At 36.9% G+C, this 21,000-nt stretch overlaps 1 protein-coding gene across 4 annotated transcripts in view; it reads left to right on the top strand.

Annotated features, from left to right (window-relative positions):
- The window catches only part of gria4b (glutamate receptor, ionotropic, AMPA 4b), a 93,576-nt gene that overhangs the window by 48,581 nt on the left and 23,995 nt on the right, over positions 1 to 21,000 (top strand). For all 4 annotated transcript variants that reach the window (XM_084387072.1, XM_084387074.1, XM_084387071.1 and 1 more), the window contains exons 3-7: positions 5,755 to 5,994; positions 12,087 to 12,271; positions 15,374 to 15,427; positions 15,938 to 16,096; positions 20,159 to 20,326. In XM_084387072.1, coding sequence (XP_084243198.1) covers positions 5,755 to 5,994; positions 12,087 to 12,271; positions 15,374 to 15,427; positions 15,938 to 16,096; positions 20,159 to 20,326 — 806 coding nt within the window. The remainder of the gene's footprint in view (positions 1 to 5,754; positions 5,995 to 12,086; positions 12,272 to 15,373; positions 15,428 to 15,937; positions 16,097 to 20,158; positions 20,327 to 21,000) is intronic.

Genomic DNA, 21,000 nt, shown 5'->3' with positions numbered 1-21,000 from the left:
TTCAATTATTGGCCACAGAACTATATTTAATTTCAGAAATAGGGTTGGCTTATACACATACATTTAAAAAAAAATGATCAATTCAGTGATGTGAATGCTGGAATACAGTTTCTGTGTTCTAGTGCTGTGTGGATTATAGGAAGACAGGAAACCGACAGTAAAATTGGGGAAGTTGACAATACTGTTCTCTTTGTGCTCAATTTTGTGGCAGATATTCATTTGGGATGTGTGGTGTGGCATGCACTGTGAGAGAATGTATTGAGCAGCATTCAAAAGAGGGTTAACTGTGCAAATCAGGTGGAACAGAAAGACTGCAGTGTGAAAAATCTGCCGCAATCTTGTTTCTCTCTCTGATTGGATAAACATCTAGCCTATGGCGTTGTGACTTGGTATGCAGGTCTCAGACAAAATTGTTTAAGTGGAGTTCAGATGTTGAAGGGCATGACGATGTGAGCTGATTGTGTGAGTGTGTGGTTTCCACTGGTGGGTAAATATAATAAGGAGACCAAAAAAAGTGGTTTTCTAAAAGCGGTGATTCCCAACCAGGGAAATAACAATAATATAATTAAGAAACAATGAATTGAATTATTTAAAACTGAATGGTTCTTTTTTGAGGAAAGAGAAAATAATGTACAAATGTATTTTAAAACTTGTTTGTATAGCATTTGTGGCAGAATACATTTCTATTTCCACAAAAATATTATGCAGCGCGACTGTTTTCAACATTGATAAAAATAAGAAATGTTTCTTGATGAGCAAATCAGCATATTAGAATGATTTCTGAAGGATCATGTGACACTGAAGACTGGAGTAATGATGCTGAAAATTCAGCTTTACCATCACAGAAATAAATTACATTTTAAAATATATTAAAATAGAAAACAGTTTTTTTAAATTGTAATAATATTACTGTCTTTACTGCATTTTTTTTTTCTTTTTTTTCTTATCAAATAAATGCATGGACTTGAACAAAGTGCATAGGCTATTATGCTACTTTGAGTTTTTTCTCTCACAATGTTTTTGTTGCTGTTGTTTAAAAGGTCTTATTTAATAATATTGTCGAATGATATTACATTATATCAAGTATAGTGTCATATGAACTAGGGCTGAACCCATTCAAAATTTTCAATTTTGGGATTCGAATATTTGTTTTTGTTTTGGGTTTTTAATTTTTTATTTATTTAAGTAGCCTACCCTTTACTGTGTCAGTAATTACTACTAATTTCTGATTTGAGAGTGATTTGTTTGTCAGAAAAAATGCACTCAATTTTATTTTATTTTTTTGTAAAAATGCAGAGAGTTTTCTGTAAGGGTTGGGTTCTAGGGGAATATACAGTTTTTACAGTCTAAAAATTATGATGTTTATGGAAAGTCCCCATAAAACATGGAAAGCCAATGTGTTTGTGTGTGTGTGTGTGTGTGTGTGTGTGTTCTTTGCGGGAATGATGCTCCCCACCATCAGATCCAGGTGTCTTTCCGTTCCCTTCCCCCAATCCGAGGCAGATGTAGTCTGTGCAGTCATGGAGATAGTGCTTTTAGCACATCCATGATCAAAGAACCTATACTTATGGCACAATAAGATCCTGCTAATAATCCACAATTACTTTCAGACACATGCTAGTGCCAATCAGAAAGAATCATACAAAAATAACTAACTACAACAAAGCACTTCAGCAATACGTATGTATGATACCATCGATTAGATAAACCCACTTGTGTACAATGACAAAAATGCCCTCATTGCCGCGAGCTTACAAAACGTGTTGTTAGTTTTGACATGCAGTTGTCTTTTTGGCTGTTTATTCGGAACAGAAACCGGAAAGCAAAAATCATCAAAGCCAATTGGTTTTTCCATTTAGCGTAACGCAGTTAAGCTTCAAAGCTGAGAAGTCGGACTTGGTGCAAGAAAGAAATATGAAAAGGGGAAAACTGACAATAACTGCAAAACTGTCAGACATGAGAGACATTTTCAGAGAAGGGCCTGCTTAACTACTCACTTCAGACTGAGGCAGTAGATCAGACGTTTCGTTCAGCAGCGACTTAAGTTTCTCAGCATTGCAAAAACACAAGGAGAAGCAGCGTGGAGCTCATTATCATACAGCATATAAAGTGTATATTGGAAACTGCTGGCACTTACAGCTGAAGCTCTGACTCAATAATGAGCAAGTCTACATAGAACTGATCCAATTTTCCATTTTTCTTGTGTTTTTAATTCTTCTGAAAAGTCCATTTAGAAAGCAAGCACCCTGTAGATTGGCTGAAATTCGGGACGGTGTTCGGATATATATGATATTAGACTATAGCCTATAATAAAAGATAATGAATTTCAAACCTGAAACAAACATATTTTTATTCAAAGATCAACAGTCTGTCATTAGTCTTTAGTCTGCCACAAAAAAACAACATTAAAATCATGACCTCAAATGTCATTGTGAAAAAATTAAATAATAATTACTGTTGTAACAGTGCGTAAATCAGACCTTTCAGGCTATAGCCTACCGCTAATAAGCCTTATGCCAAAATTATTATTACAACTAAATTGTCGGTCATTAAATTAGAAAACGAAATAATTGTGTAGATAATTTGCTTTGTGTGACCCGACATCAGACATTAGGCCGAAGTATTTTGTTCCACACAGTGCCGTGACCAATCACTCTTTATTACTGGCTGCCTGCACATTCACTGTCCTCGCGGCTGCTGCAACTTGCGCTCGCTTATCAATGTCTTTGAACGAAGTCTCTTATGCTAACTGCGTTTGCTTGATCAAAAATACAGAGAAGCAGTAATTTTGGGAAATATTATTACAATTTAAAAAAACTGCTTTCTTTTGGAATATATTTTAAAATGTAATTTATTCCTGTGATTTTTCAGCAGCCATTACACAAGTCTTAAGTGTCACATAATCCTTCAGAAATCATTCTAAAATGCTGATTTGGTGTTCAAGAAACTTTTTTTATCAAAATTGAAAAAATGCACTGCTTAATATCTTTTTGAAAACCATTAAAGTTAAAAAAGACAGCATTTATTTGAAATATAAATATTTTGTAAAATTATAAGTCTTTTTTATGCATTCTTGCTGAATAAAAGTAGGCCTATTAATGTCTTTAAAAAAAATTCACTGACCCCAAACTTTTGAACAGTTTATGTGTGTTTGTGTGTAATATATATATATATACAGTGAGGAAAATAAGTATTTGAACACCCTGCTATTTTGCAAGTTCTCCCACTTGGAAATCATGGAGGGGTCTGAAATTGTCATCGTAGGTGCATGTCCACTGTGAGAGACATAATCTAAAAAAAAAAATCCAGAAATCACAATATATGATTTTTTAACTATTTATTTGTATGATACAGCTGCAAATAAGTATTTGAACACCTGTCTATCAGCTAGAATTCTGACCCTCAAAGACCTGTTAGTCTGCCTTTAAAATGTCCACCTCCACTCCATTTATTATCCTAAATTAGATGCACCTGTTTGAGGTCGTTAGCTGCATAAAGACACCTGTCCACCCCATACAATCAGTAAGAATCCAACTACTAACATGGCCAAGACCAAAGAGCTGTCCAAAGACACTAGAGACAAAATTGTACACCTCCACAAGGCTGGAAAGGGCTACGGGGAAATTGCCAAGCAGCTTGGTGAAAAAAGGTCCACTGTTGGAGCAATCATTAGAAAATGGAAGAAGCTAAACATGACTGTCAATCTCCCTCGGACTGGGGCTCCATGCAAGATCTCACCTCGTGGGGTCTCAATGATCCTAAGAAAGGTGAGAAATCAGCCCAGAACTACACGGGAGGAGCTGGTCAATGACCTGAAAAGAGCTGGGACCACCGTTTCCAAGGTTACTGTTGGTAATACACTAAGACGTCATGGTTTGAAATCATGCATGGCACGGAAGGTTCCCCTGCTTAAACCAGCACATGTCAAGGCCCGTCTTAAGTTTGCCAATGACCATTTTGATGATCCAGAGGAGTCATGGGAGAAAGTCATGTGGTCAGATGATACCAAAATAGACCTTTTTGGTCATAATTCCACTAAACGTGTTTGGAGGAAGAAGAATGATGAGTACCATCCCAAGAACACCATCCCTACTGTGAAGCATGGAGGTGGTAGCATCATGCTTTGGGGGTGTTTTTCTGCACATGGGACAGGGCGACTGCACTGTATTAAGGAGAGGATGACCGGGGCCATGTATTGCAAGATTTTGGGGAACAACCTCCTTCCCTCAGTTAGAGCATTGAAGATGGGTCGAGGCTGGGTCTTCCAACATGACAATGACCCGAAGCACACAGCCAGGATAGCCAAGGAGTGGCTCTGTAAGAAGCATATCAAGGTTCTGGCGTGGCCTAGCCAGTCTCCAGACCTAAACCTAATAGAGAATCTTTGGAGGGAGCTCAAACTCCGTGTTTCTCAGCAACAGCCCAGAAACCTGACTGATCTAGAGAAGATCTGTGTGGAGGAGTGGGCCAAAATCCCTCCTGCAGTGTGTGCAAACCTGGTGAAAAACTACAGGAAACGTTTGACCTCTGTAATTGCAAACAATGCAAACAAAGGCTACTGTACCAAATATTAACATTGATTTTCTCAGGTGTTCAAATACTTATTTGCAGCTGTATCATACAAATAAATAGTTAAAAAATCATACATTGTGATTTCTGGATTTTATTTTTTAGATTATGTCTCTCACAGTGGACATGCACCTACGATGACAATTTCAGACCCCTCCATGATTTCTTAGTGGGAGAACTTGCAAAATAGCAGGGTGTTCAAATACTTATTTTCCTCACTGTATATACCTAACATATAGGATATTGACCAATATTGCAGAATTTTATTTTATCAGTACATATGGGATTTATATTAGCCAATATTACATACTTATAAATTTGTATTTAGATATTAGAGTTTTTTTGTTGTCCTGTAATGCTGTCTTAAAGTTAATCTTTAAAAACTATAATAATTTAATAATACTTTTAATGTAATCTTTAGCAATTCTCAAAATGAATATAAATGTATCATACTTAACGTTTTGATGTCTAAATATACTTGGAGCAAAAACGTATTTTTTTACGTATTTATTTATACACATACGTTTTTTTATTGTACTTATTAAAAAAGTATAGAATTTGAATATTGTCCGTTACTGGTTGTCAGCTATAAGATGAAAATAATTATTTGGTTATTGTATTGGCCAGGTTTTTAATATCTAATTAATATAATCAGTGTTGTCATTAATTACCCCAGAGTAATTACTCACATGATATTTACAGCTCATGTGATTGGTTCAAAAATAATCTTGGTCTTATTGTCCCAATAAAGATTTCAAATCACACACTTCCAGGGCTTCTATGCCAGCTGAGAAACTGCCTTTGAGATTAAGATGAGGCAAAATGCAAACAAATAACTTTCTCCAGATATCATTTCCCTCCTTGTGTTAAACAATGGCTTTTGCATTTTGTTTTCTTAATTTGTCATTCTTGTGTAACATTCAAAACTACGATGCACAAATGAGCTGACCTGGTAATCGAATTCATGTAGACAATAAATGTACTTGTTCAGGTGGTGGAAGGGTCTCCCAGGCTGTTTCATTAATGTTTCAAACACCCACGGAAAAGCCCTGTACCAGAACACTAACATCAGCTGGGTCCTAATGCTCTAAAGTCAATTAAATGTTCAGTACTCCCTCAGGTTTTGTGTAATTAATGTTTTAAGCATCTCACTCTCTTTCTCTTCCTTTTTGTTGTGCTTTGCAGTCTGCTCGCAGTACTCACGGGGCGTGTTCGCCATTTTCGGACTGTACGACAAGAGGTCGGTTCACACGCTAACTTCCTTCTGCGGCGCACTGCACATCTCCCTCATCACGCCCAGTTTCCCCACAGAGGGCGAGAGCCAGTTTGTCTTACAGCTGCGGCCATCCATACGAGGAGCTCTTCTCAGCCTGCTAGACCACTACGAATGGAATCGCTTCGTCTTTCTCTACGATACCGACAGGGGTAAGACAATAAAAAGCTCAGAAACACACCCACTCATGCTAATACACATGCCCACTTGCTAGTTAGATCAGAGAAATGTTATTAAGTGACACTGTTTAATAGGTGTATATACTAATATTCTGCATAATGTCTTGAAGGAATAGTTTTCCCAAAAATGAATATGCTAATCTCATGTTGTTCCAATCTTGCATGACTTTCTATCTTCTATGAAACACATTAAGATAAATTTTAAAGAATCTTTACAGACCTATTTTACATACAGTAGCGGTTCATAGTGAAAACGTCTGTCAAGCTCCAAAAAGGACAAAAAGCACTTTAACAAAGCACCATACAAGTCTGAAGCTTTTCAAATTTTATATACAACAGACTGATTTTTTTTTTTAACCATACTTCAATCTGTTTTTAGACCAAATCGTTCTTTTAAGTCAGTTATTTTAATGAGCCAGTTGATCTGGTTTACAAATCAAACTACTGGTCACTTTTTTAATGCAGTTACAATGAATGAGGACTGGATATTTCAAGTTTTAAATAGGATTCAAAAGCATCGTAAAGTTATCATAAAAGTGGTCCATATGAATCATGCACTATATTCAAAGTCTTCTAATTCCATACAATATCATATGTGATGAACAGACCGAAATTTAAGGACTTATTCACTGATAATCTTCCTCTCCAACAGCTGTTAGTTGTTGCGAACAAGTGAGTCAGTGTCTGTACAAGTTGAATTTGAGAACAGAATCATTGAGGATTCATTCAGAACTGGAGTAAACGATTCATTAAAAAGATATGACTCAAAAGAAAATGATTTGTTTTCTTGAATTAGTCATTGCTAGTTCTCTAAATAACTGTCTTGAACTTTAAAAACATCTAACAAAGAATATGTTGGCCTGTTCCTCACAAAAAGATGTCATATGACTTCAGAGAACTTGGAATTTAGTGTTTAAGTAATATGAATCAATTTTATGAAAGAAACCTTTTATGTTTCACAGAAGAAAGAGAGTCATACAGGTTTGGATCAATGTGTGGGTGTATCCAATGATATTGGATATGCAATGTAAATGTAGAAGTTATCAGCTATGTTGAAGAGCATTTGTCACCTAAATCAATGTAACTACTACATTATTGGTTGTCTCATGGAGTCAGGTGACTAGGAATGATCAGAATTTTATTTCCAGGGAGCTTGTTATTAAAAGAGAGCCTTAATCTCTGGAGATGGGGCCAGGTCTTAAACTCACAGATACTCTTATGAGCAGTTTGTTGGCCAGAAACAGCCACTCTCTTTTTTTGCTTGCATGTCTCTCTCCCCTATCCTCTCCATCAATGTCTTTTTCTTTTCTCGTCTTGTTCTGCTGTGTTAGACTGAGACTATCCCAGGAGCCTCGGAGGTGAGCTGTGGCTTTAGGTCTGACACACTTCTGAAATGCATGCACAGACTTCCTTTGAAAGATGAGCACAATTTCCTACTGTCATCTGAGACTGTAATTCATAAGGGCTCATTGCAAAATATCCTATAAATAACACAACTGATCTGTGTTGTCCCGTGCAAGTATAAGATGCGCTGTTCTCTGTCATATCACGGATGTTCCTGACATGCAGATTTCTTGGAGTTTCTATGATTGGTCGTCTCACATCTGCCACAGGCATGTTTTTTTGTTTTTTTTACATCCCATATGCCACTTATTTACAAAGTTTCCATATGGTGAGCTAAATCAAGTTTTTTTTTTTTTATGTTAGCAAAATCAGAGCATTCAAGATCCTTGTATCTACTTCATCAAGTGTTTATACAGTAAATAAGGCACTTTTTTACATAGAGCAATAAAACCACAAGAGAGACTTTTTAAAGATAGGCCTTAATCATGTTTACCCATCCACTTTTATGTTGTGCCTGTAAACACTGTAAAATCCATAGTTGGAGGATGGACCAACTGCAGATTGCAGTTTATGTCCTCCTCCACACATCCATATACTTTATTTCTTTTAAAAACATGTTTAAAATAGATTTTGTGTCATCTCGAAAAATACATTCCGTTCAAGTTATTGGTGATGCTTACTGTAAAGCACAGCCTTGAGAGGCTTATTGCACTATTGCAGCAACAGCAATATTATAAAAGAAGGCAAAAATGTATTATTATTATTATTTAGATTATTATTATTATTAATACATTGTTGTTGTTTGTAATAATAATAATTAAAAAAGTATTATTCTTATTCTTATTTATAAATAATTGTACACACACACACACAAATTACAACCTGTCCTAAACTAACAAACAAATACATATATTTATAATAATAATAATAATAATATATTATTATTTTATTAGTATTAATATTAACAATAATTTATTATTGTAAATTAATATTATTATTAACAATTTTGTTATGTGTTTTTATAAAAAAAAATATATATATATATATATATATACTGTATATATATATATATGTGACCCTGGACCACAAAACCAGTCTTATGGGTAATTTTATTAAAATTGAGATTTATACATCATCTGAAAGCTGAACACATAATCTTTCCACTGATGTATGGTTTGTTAGGATAGGACAATATTTGGCCGAGATACAACTATTTGAAAATCTGGAATCTGAGGGTGCAGAAAAATCGAAATATTGAGAAAATCACCTTTAAAGTTGTCCATTTCTATTCGCGATTGTGCTCACAAACATTTATTTTTTTGATATTTATGGTGTGAAATTTACAAACTTTCTTCATGGAACATGACCTTTACTTAATATCCTAATGATTTTTGGCATAAAAGAAAAATCGATAATTTTGACCCATACAATGTTTTGTTGGCTATTGCCACAAATATACCCGTGCTACTTAAGACTGGTTTTGTCATCCAGGGTCACATATATACATATAAATTAATAATCATTTATATTTTCAATGTTTAAAAATGGCAAGCATTGAAAACAGTTTATAACTTTATAACAGCTTATTCAGACATAATTTAGAGACAGAGACCTATACTTATAAAAGGGTACATTTGAGTGAGGCATAAACCCAAGACTGATAGATGAAGGTATTTGAAAAGTACTGGAGTGATTATATAGTGTAATATGGATTATTCAGTTACTTTTGGGGTGAACTATTACTTTAAGAAAAAGAGAAAATGATTTTCCAAAACTTGGTTAGTGCCCCTGTCACTTCTGAAATGATTGCGACAACTGTCAGAAAAGACGTTCAGATTATCATTTTAATCTGGTTGGCCAATATTAGTGCTTTTGTGGTCTTGAAAAGCACAGATTTGTCCTGATGGTCCTTGTTTAGACTACTGGCTGAGTTGTTTTAGATTCAGTCTGCTGTGAGAGCTTCTGAGCAGATACAATCTGACTGGGATGTGGACATGATGAATGGTTTAGTGTAAAAGGTTGGCACTTCACTACATTTTCATGGTCTGTTGTCCTTCTCTTCTCTCTCTGTCTATGCCTACCCCATATGCGCACACACACACACACACACACACACACACACACGGCTGCTTCCCCCTGCTGGGCTGGATGGAAGATGAGGGGGGAAGGGTGGATGCTGGCAGCTGATTTTGGATCTCGTTGGTTCTTGCACACTCATGGATATTTCACATATGCACATGACACCCCAAGCTACTGATTTATCAGCTATTAATCAGAGCTCGATTCTTCACTGGGGGCTTGAATTATTAGCAGCAGAGGCTGAGATTTGAAATAGATGGCAGATGAATTTTAGCTCCGAGTTCGTGGTCGATACTGCAGGTGTCTGCAGATATTGAGTGCAGAGCAGGTTTAGTGTGTTGCTTGTGAATGTGTAAGTAATCAGGCTACTTGACTGATTGCTGTTTGTTTAACACACTGGCATGTTAAAATGTCCACATCAGCCATCATGTACAGTGCTTTGATATGTTAATTCATGACTATTTGTGTTACACGTGTCCCGAGAGCATCAGGGCATTGGTAAACACCATGGTTGCTCAACCAGCATTTAATGCATAATGTTCATGGTACAAGCATGATGCTGCAAACAGGGTTGTGGATTTGATTTTCACAAATGCCGATAAAACGCATACCTTGAAATGCTATGGATAAAAGCATCTGCCAGTTGCATGAATGGATTAAATACACCATTTTAACACATCCTAGTGCCTCTTTTTTTTTTTTTTTTTGCATTAAAGGTGCATGGTTTTAATTTCTGAAATAAATACAATTTTATATATATTATTATTATAAATATATTTATTTGTTTGTTTGTTAGTTCAGGTTATAATGCAACTAATGCATTTCATAAAATTTGCAAATAAAATTTTTACCTATTAAAATAATGATTCATTCTGTCATCATTTACTCACCCTCATGTCATTCCTAACCTGTATTTCTCTCTTTCTTCTGTAGAATGCAAAACAAAGATTCATATTTTTTTTTTAAATAACATTTTTGTGTTTTTGTCTATTCAATGAAAGTCAGTTTGGCCCAAAATAACACCTGAATTAAAGAAAAAGAAGGGAAAAACACTTTTTTAACTTTTTCAAATGATCTTATTTGGTGTTCCACAGAATATGGAAAGTCATGCAGGTTTGAAACAATGTGAGGGTGAATACATTTTGACATAATTTAAATTTTTGGGTAAACTATCACTTTGAGATGGGTGAAAATGTATATAGGGGTAAGGAAACATTTACAATTTTTACTGGGTTAGATCATAGACTGTAAAAAAATATGGACGACGACCCTTCGCTCTCTTCCATTGGTGAGAAGTGAAGCCGCCAGTGTCCCGATATGGCGCTGACATCTTGGGGCTTGAGTCTGCGCAGTCGCGATTTCGGGACCAGACCTGCGCAGTAGTGAGCAGGAAGTAAAGCCACGAAATCAAGGCCCCACCTTCACTCTTGGTGTGAAATAATTAATTATAGAAATTTAGATATTAAATTTAAAGCTCCAATCTCCTCAGTCCTCCGAAGATCCCGAAAAAAAGTCTGTTGGTGCTTCAGTGACTACTTCGCTCAGAGAACCTGTCAATCACAGCTGTCAATCATGGCGTCACACCACCGTTTTTATAGCATCAAATAACTAACTAAAAACAAACTTATTTTAAAAACAAACCCTTGCATTTACATCAGCGTGATAAAAACTACAGTAAATGACAGAAACCACCTTCGGAAAAAATATATTTGAAGTGTAATTTAATTGTTTAGTTGGTCTCAAGTCCCGTTGAATAACACGGGGAGGCGTGTTTATGACCTATACTAGGACCAGTCACCGGGGGGCGATCGAGACGGTTTGGCTTCACTTTTCAGGGCTTGTGCAGCACGCTTGGGTTAGATAAAAAAATAAAAAAAAAAATTTTCTTTATTGTCATCTGTGATAGACCCATATACTAACATAAATACCTCCCCATTTAACATTTAGGCTACAAACACCCGAATGAGCTAAAGAGTTGCCAGATCAAGCACAGGTTAATCTATTAAATAGTGGAACCGAGTGAGCTGCGTTGCCAAATTCTGATTGTGACCATAAGGGTCCGTTTTACAGGGACATCTGCTCATCTTGGAGTCAAGTGGGCCTCAGCGCCTAGTGCCTATTTCAAACAGCTAGATTAACATATCCAACACCATCCCTGTCTGATTAGTACAAGCAGCACTGAGGACTGTAGCTGGAATCACAAGCACTGTAATGGAGCTCTCAAGAAGCCTCAATCACACCTTGGAGAAGGTGACAAAAATCAGCTCTTTCTGACTTCCAATTTTACCGGCACGCCTGCATGATGTTGGCTTCTATTTTAAGGATGCAGGAGATTAGTTTCATGAAGAAGGGTGTTTTTGTCCATTTCTCTGAGCACTGTTGAGGCTTCTGGGACTGTAAGCTTCCATGGATTGGAATTGAGGCCTAAAATGAGTCTGCATGAAAGGACAGGAGGTTGGTATCAGCGCCCTACGATCTGTGCCACGTGATCGCTCACATCGCACTGGTGCAGGAATGACTCACTGACAATGCCACAAATCACATTCTTTCAGATAAATTGGAGCCGTGGCTCAACGGTTCAAGCCTTCGGTGGTTTGATGCACTTGCTGATCAAATGCCTCACTGTCCCTTTTTTGTCATAGGTTATTCCATACTACAGGCCATCATGGAAAAGGCTGGCCAGAACGGTTGGCAGGTCAGCGCTATATGTGTTGAGAACTTTAATGATGCCAGTTACCGACAGCTTCTCGAAGACCTGGACCGTAGGCAGGAAAAGACATTTGTCATAGACCTGGAGGCAGAGAGACTGAACAACATGCTGGAACAGGTGAGATAAGGGGACGTTTTCAGGTCGATATAAATTCAGGTGTCCCCTTTTGCCCTCTGATGCATGCATTATTGTAAAATAACATGAAATATATTAATATTTTATATATAGTCAAACCAAAAATTATTCAGACACCATATATCATTTGTGATATTTTTTTACCAGTGGGTGCAGGACACTATAGTTCATTTATGTAAGTGAGGATAGCAAAATAAAGGAAACTGTGACATAAAATTCATCATACAGTGGGACAATTTGGGACCAAAAATAATTCAGACACTTTGACCTGACCATGTTTTGCTTAAGCATTTTTTTTTCTTTAATTGCTAATGCGACCTTTTTACACCACAGACTGAACAAAATTAAGCATTGCTTGGTAATTGGTTGACCTGAATTGGTATTATCTAATTGTGTACTTAAATTTAACAGCTTTAATCTCTAACAAAAGGATGGCCAAAACCAGTGAAATATCAACTGATTTGATAACTCTGAGTTCTTGTCATATTTTATTACCATTTTCTAAACTATAGCGAATAAACTGTGATAATCTGAGAAATGTTGAAAGTGTCTGAATACATTTTGGTTTGACTGTGTGTGTATATGTTATATATATACAGTGCCCTCCACAATTATTGAACCCCCTGGTAAATATGATCAAAATTGGCTGTAAAAAATAAATCTGCATCGATTATCCTTGTGATCTTTCATTCAAAAAATGTGCAAAATTCTAACCTTTCATTGAAGTAAAAGAATTGAAAGTGGGGGGAAATCACATTATGAAATAAATGTTTTTCTCCAAAACACATTGGCCACAATTATTGAAACCCCTAGAATTTTTTACGAGTAAAATATCTCTGAAGTATATTCCCATTAATATTTACCTTTTTTAGTACACCAGGGTGACTAGGAACATGAAACTGTCCAGCTATGACTTCGTGTTTCACAGAAGTTTAAATATGAGGAAACACAAAGGCCAAATCCCCTTAATCATCCATCACAATGAGTAAAACCACAGAATATAGTTCTGATGCGTAGCAAAAGATTGTTGAGCATCACAAACTAGAAAGTGGCTGTAAGACAATAGCTAAAGAATTGAAAATCCCCATTTTGACCATCAGGGCAATAATTAAGAAGTTATAACCAACTAAAGATGTTATGAATCTGCCAGGAAAAGGACGTGTGTCTATACTGTCTTAATGCACGGCGAGTATGAAAGTTTGACTGGCCAAAGACTCTCCAAGGATCACAGATGGAGAATTGCAGAGATTAGTTGAGTCTTAGGGTCAGAAAGCCAAAAAAAAAAAATTATCAAACAACCCCTACATCCCCACATGTTGTTTGGGAGGGTTTAAAAAAAAACCTCCTCGCTCATCCAAAAACAAATTCCAGCAAATTTAATTGTCAGACACGACTGGATCTTCAAACAACACAGGGTTCTGTGGTCAGATGAGACTAAAACAGAGCTTTTTGGCAGCAAACACACTAGATGGGTTTGGTGAACACAATGATAAAAAGTACCCCATGTGTACAATTTAATATACCATTGGATCTTTAATGTTGTGGGCATATTTTTCTGCTGGAGGTCCTGGACTTCTTGTTCAGATACATGGCATTGTGGATTCTATCAAATATCAACAGATAAAAAATCAAAACCTGACGCCTTCTGCTAGAAATCTTATAATATGCCGTGGTTGGATCTTCCATCAGGACAACGATCCAAAACAAACATCAAAATCAAAACAAAAATTTGTTGTGGAGCACAAAATGAAGCTTCTGCCATGACCGTCTCAGTCCCCTGACCTGATGAGTGGGCTGAACTGAAGAGGAGAAGCACCAACATGGATCTGGGAATCTGAAGGATCTGGAGAGATTCTGTATGGAGGAATGGTCTCTGATCTCTTGTCAGTTATTCTCCAAACTCATCAGGCATTATAGAAGAAGACTCAGAGCTGTTATCTTGGCAAAAGGAGATTGCAAAAAGTATTTAATAAAAGGGTTTCAATAATTGTGGACAACGTGTTTTGGAGAAAAACATTTATTTCATAATGTGATTTCCCCCCACTTTCAATTCTTTTACTTCAATGAAAGGTTAGAATTTTTCAAATTTTTTGAATGAAAGATCACAAGGATAATCGATGCAGATTTATTTTTTACAGCCAATTTTGATCATATTTACCAGGGGGTTCAATAATTGTGGAGGGCACTGTATGTATATATATATATATATATATATATATATATATATATATATAGATATAGATATAGATATAGATATAGATAGATAGATAGATAGATAGATATATTATATAGATAGATAGATAGATAGATAGATAGATAGATAGATAGATAGATAGATAGATAGATAGATAGATAGATAGATAGATAGATAATTATTTTTTTTTATTTATTTTTTACTTTATATAATTGGAGTGGACATATTTTCACTTATGGGTAAGCTACAAAAATATGGTAATTCCTGTATGAAAACGTTTCTTTTAATCTCCTGAAAAATAATTTGGGGTTGACAACATAATTGATGTACATTTATTTTATTTTATTTAAAATGTGTGTTTTAAATTTCATTGTAAAAATAGCACAATGCTACATAAAAAGCACAGTCAGAGAGAATTGTAAGGAAGAGGTAAAGGTAATGCAACACTATACCCTGAATGGTTAAAAATGTTTTTGAAGGTCTGTACACTGTACTGAACACTGTGCATCAGAGTTCACTAAAGAGAATTAAATATGCTCAAGGTCCTGAGGGGGAAAAAAACACATTTCCTCAAGTAACTCTGTTGCAGAAATGGCACATTAGACAGGCATATTTCTTTATTCCCTACAAACTGATCCCTTAATATTTTATTTTGTAGCTGTCAAAGTCATTTTAAGATATTCTAGCTGGTGTTTGCGTTAATATTCATCAAATTTCAGCGTGGTATTGGAAAAGGCAGCGTGTTTGATTAGAAATAATTAATAACAGCGGAATTCTGTTTTCCCAATGGCTTACAGCTCTGCTGTACATTCATATGCTGGATGAATGCTGACAAATGTATTTGCTTTTAGAATTTGCCCTCACTACAAATGTCTGGTTTATCTCCACAGATTGTGAGTGTCGGCAAGCATGTCAAAGGCTACCATTACATCATGGCAAATTTGGTGAGCTAAATGTTATTCCTTTATCGCCTTATTCTCCCTGTCAGCTTGTCTGCCTTTCATATTCTGCTTTATCTCTTACTTTCTACATATTCCACTCTACTGGTCTCTCCTTCTCTCTCTCTCTCTCTCTCTCTCTCTCTCTCTAGTTGTCTTGGCCTTGCTGTCTCCTGCCCTCCCTCATTCTTCTTCTTTCTTAATCCTCTCTTTTCTTTAAGCAAGATACATCAATTTGAGAGACTAATTCGTATTCCAGTGAGCGGTTGTGACAGTGTTTTAATGATGCTGGGAGCTGCAGAGCATGCTCTCTCTCTCTCTGCTCTCTGGCTGTGCACGGAATTGGCTCACAGAGGCGAGCTGGATATGAATGTTTGTGGAATTTCTCTTATCGTAGCGCTGCATTGCCAACTACATTTTAATAATCTTTCTCTCTCTCTCTCTCTTTCTCTCTCTCCCTCCCTCTCTCTCTATCTATCTGTATTTCTTACTATTTCCCCTTCTTTGCTCTGGCAGGGTTTTAAGGACATCAATCTGGAGCGTTTCATGCATGGGGGAGCCAATGTGACAGGCTTTCAGCTGGTGGACTTCAGCAATCCCATGGTTATTAAACTCATGCAGCGCTGGAACAAGTTGGACCAGCGCGAGTACCCCGGCTCTGACGCACCTCCCAAGGTACTCTTGCATGGCCCAGTCCAGTATGGAACCACTTTGAAACTAGATACATTTACATAAATGCATAAACGTCCCATTTTAATCCCTCCAGACACTTTGAGAGAACTCTCAAATCTCCAGAAAGAGTCTGATGATCTAACCCAATGCTTTTATATGCGTGCTTGTGATGTTTGAGTAAGGCAGAAAGATTTAAAGAAAGAATCGAGAAAGGAAACATGGATGGATGGGTGAGAGGGTGGGTGGAAGAAAGTAAGGATGGTTGAATGGATAGGTGGGTGGGTGGGTTTGTGGGTAGAAGGAAGCAAGTAAAGAAGGAAGGGAAAGACATATAGAGAAAGGAAGGGAGGATGGATGTATGATTGGATGGATAGATGGAAAGCTTAAGAGTTGGAAGAGAAGAGGACGGAAGGATGAGAGGTAGGAAGGAAGGATGTAAGGATGGATATAAGAAAGGAAGGAACTGATAGATAGACGATAAATGAGGGAATAAACAAAGGATAGGTGGGTGGGTGGGTGGAAGAAAGTAAGGCTGGGTGGGTGTTTAGGAAGGAAGGAAGGAAATATAGGAAAAGGAAAGAAAGGAAGGGAGGATGGATGGATGGATGGAATGAAGGAAGGAAGGAAAGATGATTGGGTGGAAGAAAGGAAAGATAGATGGTTGTAAGCAAGGAAGGAAGAAAGGATGGATAGAATGATAGATGAAGGAAGGAAGAAAGGATGGATAGAATGATAGATGAAGGAAGAAAGAAAGGATGAAGGAATGGAAGGTTGGATGAATGGGTGGTTGCATGGATGGAAAAAGGCAGGGATGATGGATGGTTAGATGAATGAATGAATGAATGAATGAATGAATGAATGAATGAATGAATGAATGAATGAATGGAAAGATGGAAGGGTGGAAGGAAGGAAGGGTTGATGGAGTAAGGAGCAAAAGATGTAATAACATTATACACAGTGGTCAAAAGAAGGATTTATACCATAACTGGAATAAATGTCAAAGACAGAACCTAAAGAAATTGTGCCAATGTATTATAATATGCATTCTTACATAGAAAACACTGTGAAACGACTCAACCGGTATTGTAAATTATACACCTACATCATCATAAGCTTTTTCATTCATTCTAGTCTCACCAGCCGACTCCTGCTCGTGATTTGATATGCCTGTTTATGTCTGCGCCCTGAAAGCAAGGTTTTTGTTGATCCATTTTCACTGGGACTCACTTTCCCCTTGGGGCCTGATGAGGATGACATTCTTTGGAGGGCGGTTACATTGATCCCCTCCTGGTGATGTGGCGCGGTAAAGGCAATCCCTTTGGCGTGGCCTGAGGGGACATCGCTTTAACAGGCGGCTGCTCCTCACTGCACACCGCTAGCAAGAGCAGGATGATGGGGAGCGACATCCATGGACTAGCAAATGAGATGCTGTGGTCCAAACATGTGAACACGCACTGATCCACATATATGCTCTCACAGACCGCCCTGTGGTATTTAGACTGGGCTGCTCCATCTCTTTCATCCCAAATATAAGCTACTCCCATAAGCCTTTCTCAGACAGCAGCACGACCGACACCCCAAAACCTTATAAAATCTCTGAGCTGTTAGCCTTTCCTGCTGAGGCGATTGGAAAAGTCCTGAAGGCACCATCTAGTGAGGACACACTTTCTCCAGGGATCAATCCAGGTGTTTTAGGGCTTTAGCCGATGTGATTAAACTGCACCTATTGTAATACAGGATGTATTCTGTCCTGCGGGAGTCAGTAACCTAACACCTTTTTTGATAATTAATGTTGGACCATGAAACTGTGGTAGACTAAATATAAACACATTGCCTTAAAGGGATAGTTCACTCAAAAATGAAAATCTTCATTCTTTGATATGTTTCTTGAGCACCTAATGAGCATATTAGAATGATTTCTGAAGGACCATGTGGCACTGAAGATTGGAGTAATGATGCTGAAAATACAGCTTTGCCATCACAGGAATAAACTACTTTGAATCTATTTCAATATTTTAAACTGCATTACTGTTTTACTGTATTTTTGATTGAATAAATGCAGCATTGTTGAACATAAGAGATGACTTTTAAATACATGAAAAAATTTTACCGACCCTAAACTTTTGAACGGTGGTGCTTATTCGGAAGAATAATAGCATGCAGGTTTGGAATGACATGAGAATGTATGGTGAGTAAATGACAGAATTTAAATTTTTAGATGAACTATCTCTTTAAATACATTCTTCAATCTCTTGTTGTTACCTCTCTCTTGATTTCTATCTCGCTCTGTCATTCCATCTTTGCTCCTTGTATGCAGTTGTAGCCCAGGGGTGTTTCTGTGTGTTTTGTATTGTGTTTGTAACGGTCTAAATAGTCTCAGCTCTTGCATTAGAGATATACTGATGGAATACCAAAAACCATCTCAGCACTGCAAGAGTGGCTTCTTTCAACCATAAAGCAAGCTGGACATTCTGAACACACAGCAGCTCAGGCGACCCGCATCTGACTTAAACCACGTCATACTCTCTAAAATAGCAATGATAAACACAACAGTAGACTAAAACAAGGACATGAAGCGCCATGCCTCTAAAGGACAAATGCGTGTGCAGAGCTGCGGTTTGTTTCCTTTGTTAAAATTCCGTGCGTTGCCTGCAGTGATTCATTTTGTGGCGTTTTATCTCAGCGAGGCAGAGAGAAAGAGCACAAGCCACTTATTGGTGCAATCAGGCCAGCCTCCGATTGCAGCTGACGGGCCCTCCCCCACTCCCACCCACCAGAATCTGAACACTACTGTGTCAGAGCTCACTGATTTCACATTCTCTGCCCGCTCCTAATATGTGCAAGGACAAGCATGTGCGTTTCTGTTTTTGGTTTGTCCCTTGCTCTCTTTTTTTTTTTTATACCCCTTGATGCAGCTGCAAAATACGGACCTTGGTTGTCCTCTGCTCATGAGGAGACCTAACCCCATTTTGGTTATTCAACCCTTACAAATGGCTTTCATTGGTGTAAACCTAATGTAATTATGTTGACTCACTGACTGATATTAAATAAACACCATTTTGTTATAGTACAGACACTGAAGTGAATATGCAAGGCATTTATAAATAACATTGCACATGAATACTTGATTCTGATTGGTCAATCGCAGAATTCTGCAGTCTTTTTTTTTTATAAAATAAAATAATTGACAGGTAAGCGCTTTCCTGGATATGTATAAAAAGTTTATGGTTGGTAAGACTTTTAAATGTTTTTGAAGGAAGTCTCTTCTGCTCACCAAGGCTGCATTTATTTGACCAAAAACACAGTAAAAACTGTCCAATATATTGTAAAATGTTATTACAAATTAAAATAACTTTTTTATTTTAATATTTCTTTATATTTCTTTAAAGGCAGAGCTGAATTTTCAGCATCAATACTTCAGTCTTCAGTGTCACATGATCCTTCAGAAAACATTCTAATATTCTGATTTGGTGCTCAAGAAACATTTATTATTATTAACAATGTTGAAAATAGTGTTGCTTAATGCTTTTTTCAGCGTTTATTTGAAATAGAAAACATTATAAATGTCTTTACTGTGACTTTTGAAAAATGTAATGTGTCCTTGCTGAATATTTTATTTATTCATTTTTTAATCCTTCTGACCCCAAACTTAAAATCCTGAAATGTAGAAATTAAGATGATAATATATTATATATATGCCATTACACATACATGTTATGGTATAAATGGTAACATCTTACAATATATGTTAACATCAGCGAAAGCTAATAGTTTCATTCATGGTAAATTAATCATACACTATCATTTCAAATTTGATCAATTAACATTATTGAATGTTTTATGAACAAACAGGAAATAACAAAGATTAATAGTATTTATTTATAGATGAACTAACTTTAAATTTAGAGATTAACCTTAACTAGATTAATAAATGCTGTAAAATGCATTGTCATTTCATGACACCTAATGCACTAACTAATGTTAACAAACTGAACCCTTAAAACCCCATTAAAGCATTACTGTGTATATATATGTTGACCTTTCCATGACCCTCTGTTTCTGTAGTACACTTCCGCTCTGACGTACGATGGAGTGATGGTGATGGCAGAAGCATTCCGGAACCTTCGCAGACAGAAGGTGGACATCTCCCGCAGGGGCAACGCCGGAGACTGCCTGGCCAACCCCGCTGCACCCTGGAACCAGGGCATCGACATGGAGCGCACACTCAAACAGGTCACATGCACAGATGAGCAAATGCAGGCTTTATATAAGATGGGAAAGAAGTGCTTTGTGTAGTATTTCCATGGGAGGAATACAGACAGCTGAAATAAATGTCTTATGAAAAAAACAAGGCAGTGAGGTGATAGAGGGCCAAGGCTGAACAGAACAGTAATGAAAAATGCGAAATGTCCAAATTTGAACTGATGGAAAGTGGAAAATGACAGGGGAAATGGAAAGGAAACTATAAGGATGGAGAGAGCGAGAACCAAAGCAGAAAACAAGACGGATAGTGAAACAGTGAGAGCAAGAGAGAGAAGTGTGATGTTGTGTAGGGCAGGGTTTCTCAAACTTGTTTCAATCCAAGGACCCCTTTTTGTAACACCAGACTGTTCTCAGAACCCAACACTCCACCTCCCAAACAAATATATATACACATAAAACAATGTATAAAAAAAACAATTGTTTATCTCGCTGAGTAATTAAAACGAGCTATTAACAGTACTTTTTGCATACTGTCGCTTATGTATGCGTCAGTAATCACGACGTGCATGTCAAACATGTACAAAATACTATGAATAACTGAATCTTGAGTGTTTTATCAGCAGGAAATTGCTTAATTGCTTTTAATTATACACAGATTAATAAGAAATAAATGTTAATTTGTCTCTCCCACGTTTTCATTACTA

The sequence above is a fragment of the Rutilus rutilus genome, assembly GCF_951802725.1.
Source record: "Rutilus rutilus genome assembly, chromosome: 18".
In the NCBI taxonomy this organism is placed as follows: Eukaryota; Metazoa; Chordata; class Actinopteri; order Cypriniformes; family Leuciscidae; genus Rutilus; species Rutilus rutilus.
The sequence above is the reverse complement of the archived record's forward strand: the minus strand, read 5'-3'. Positions and strand labels throughout refer to the sequence as shown.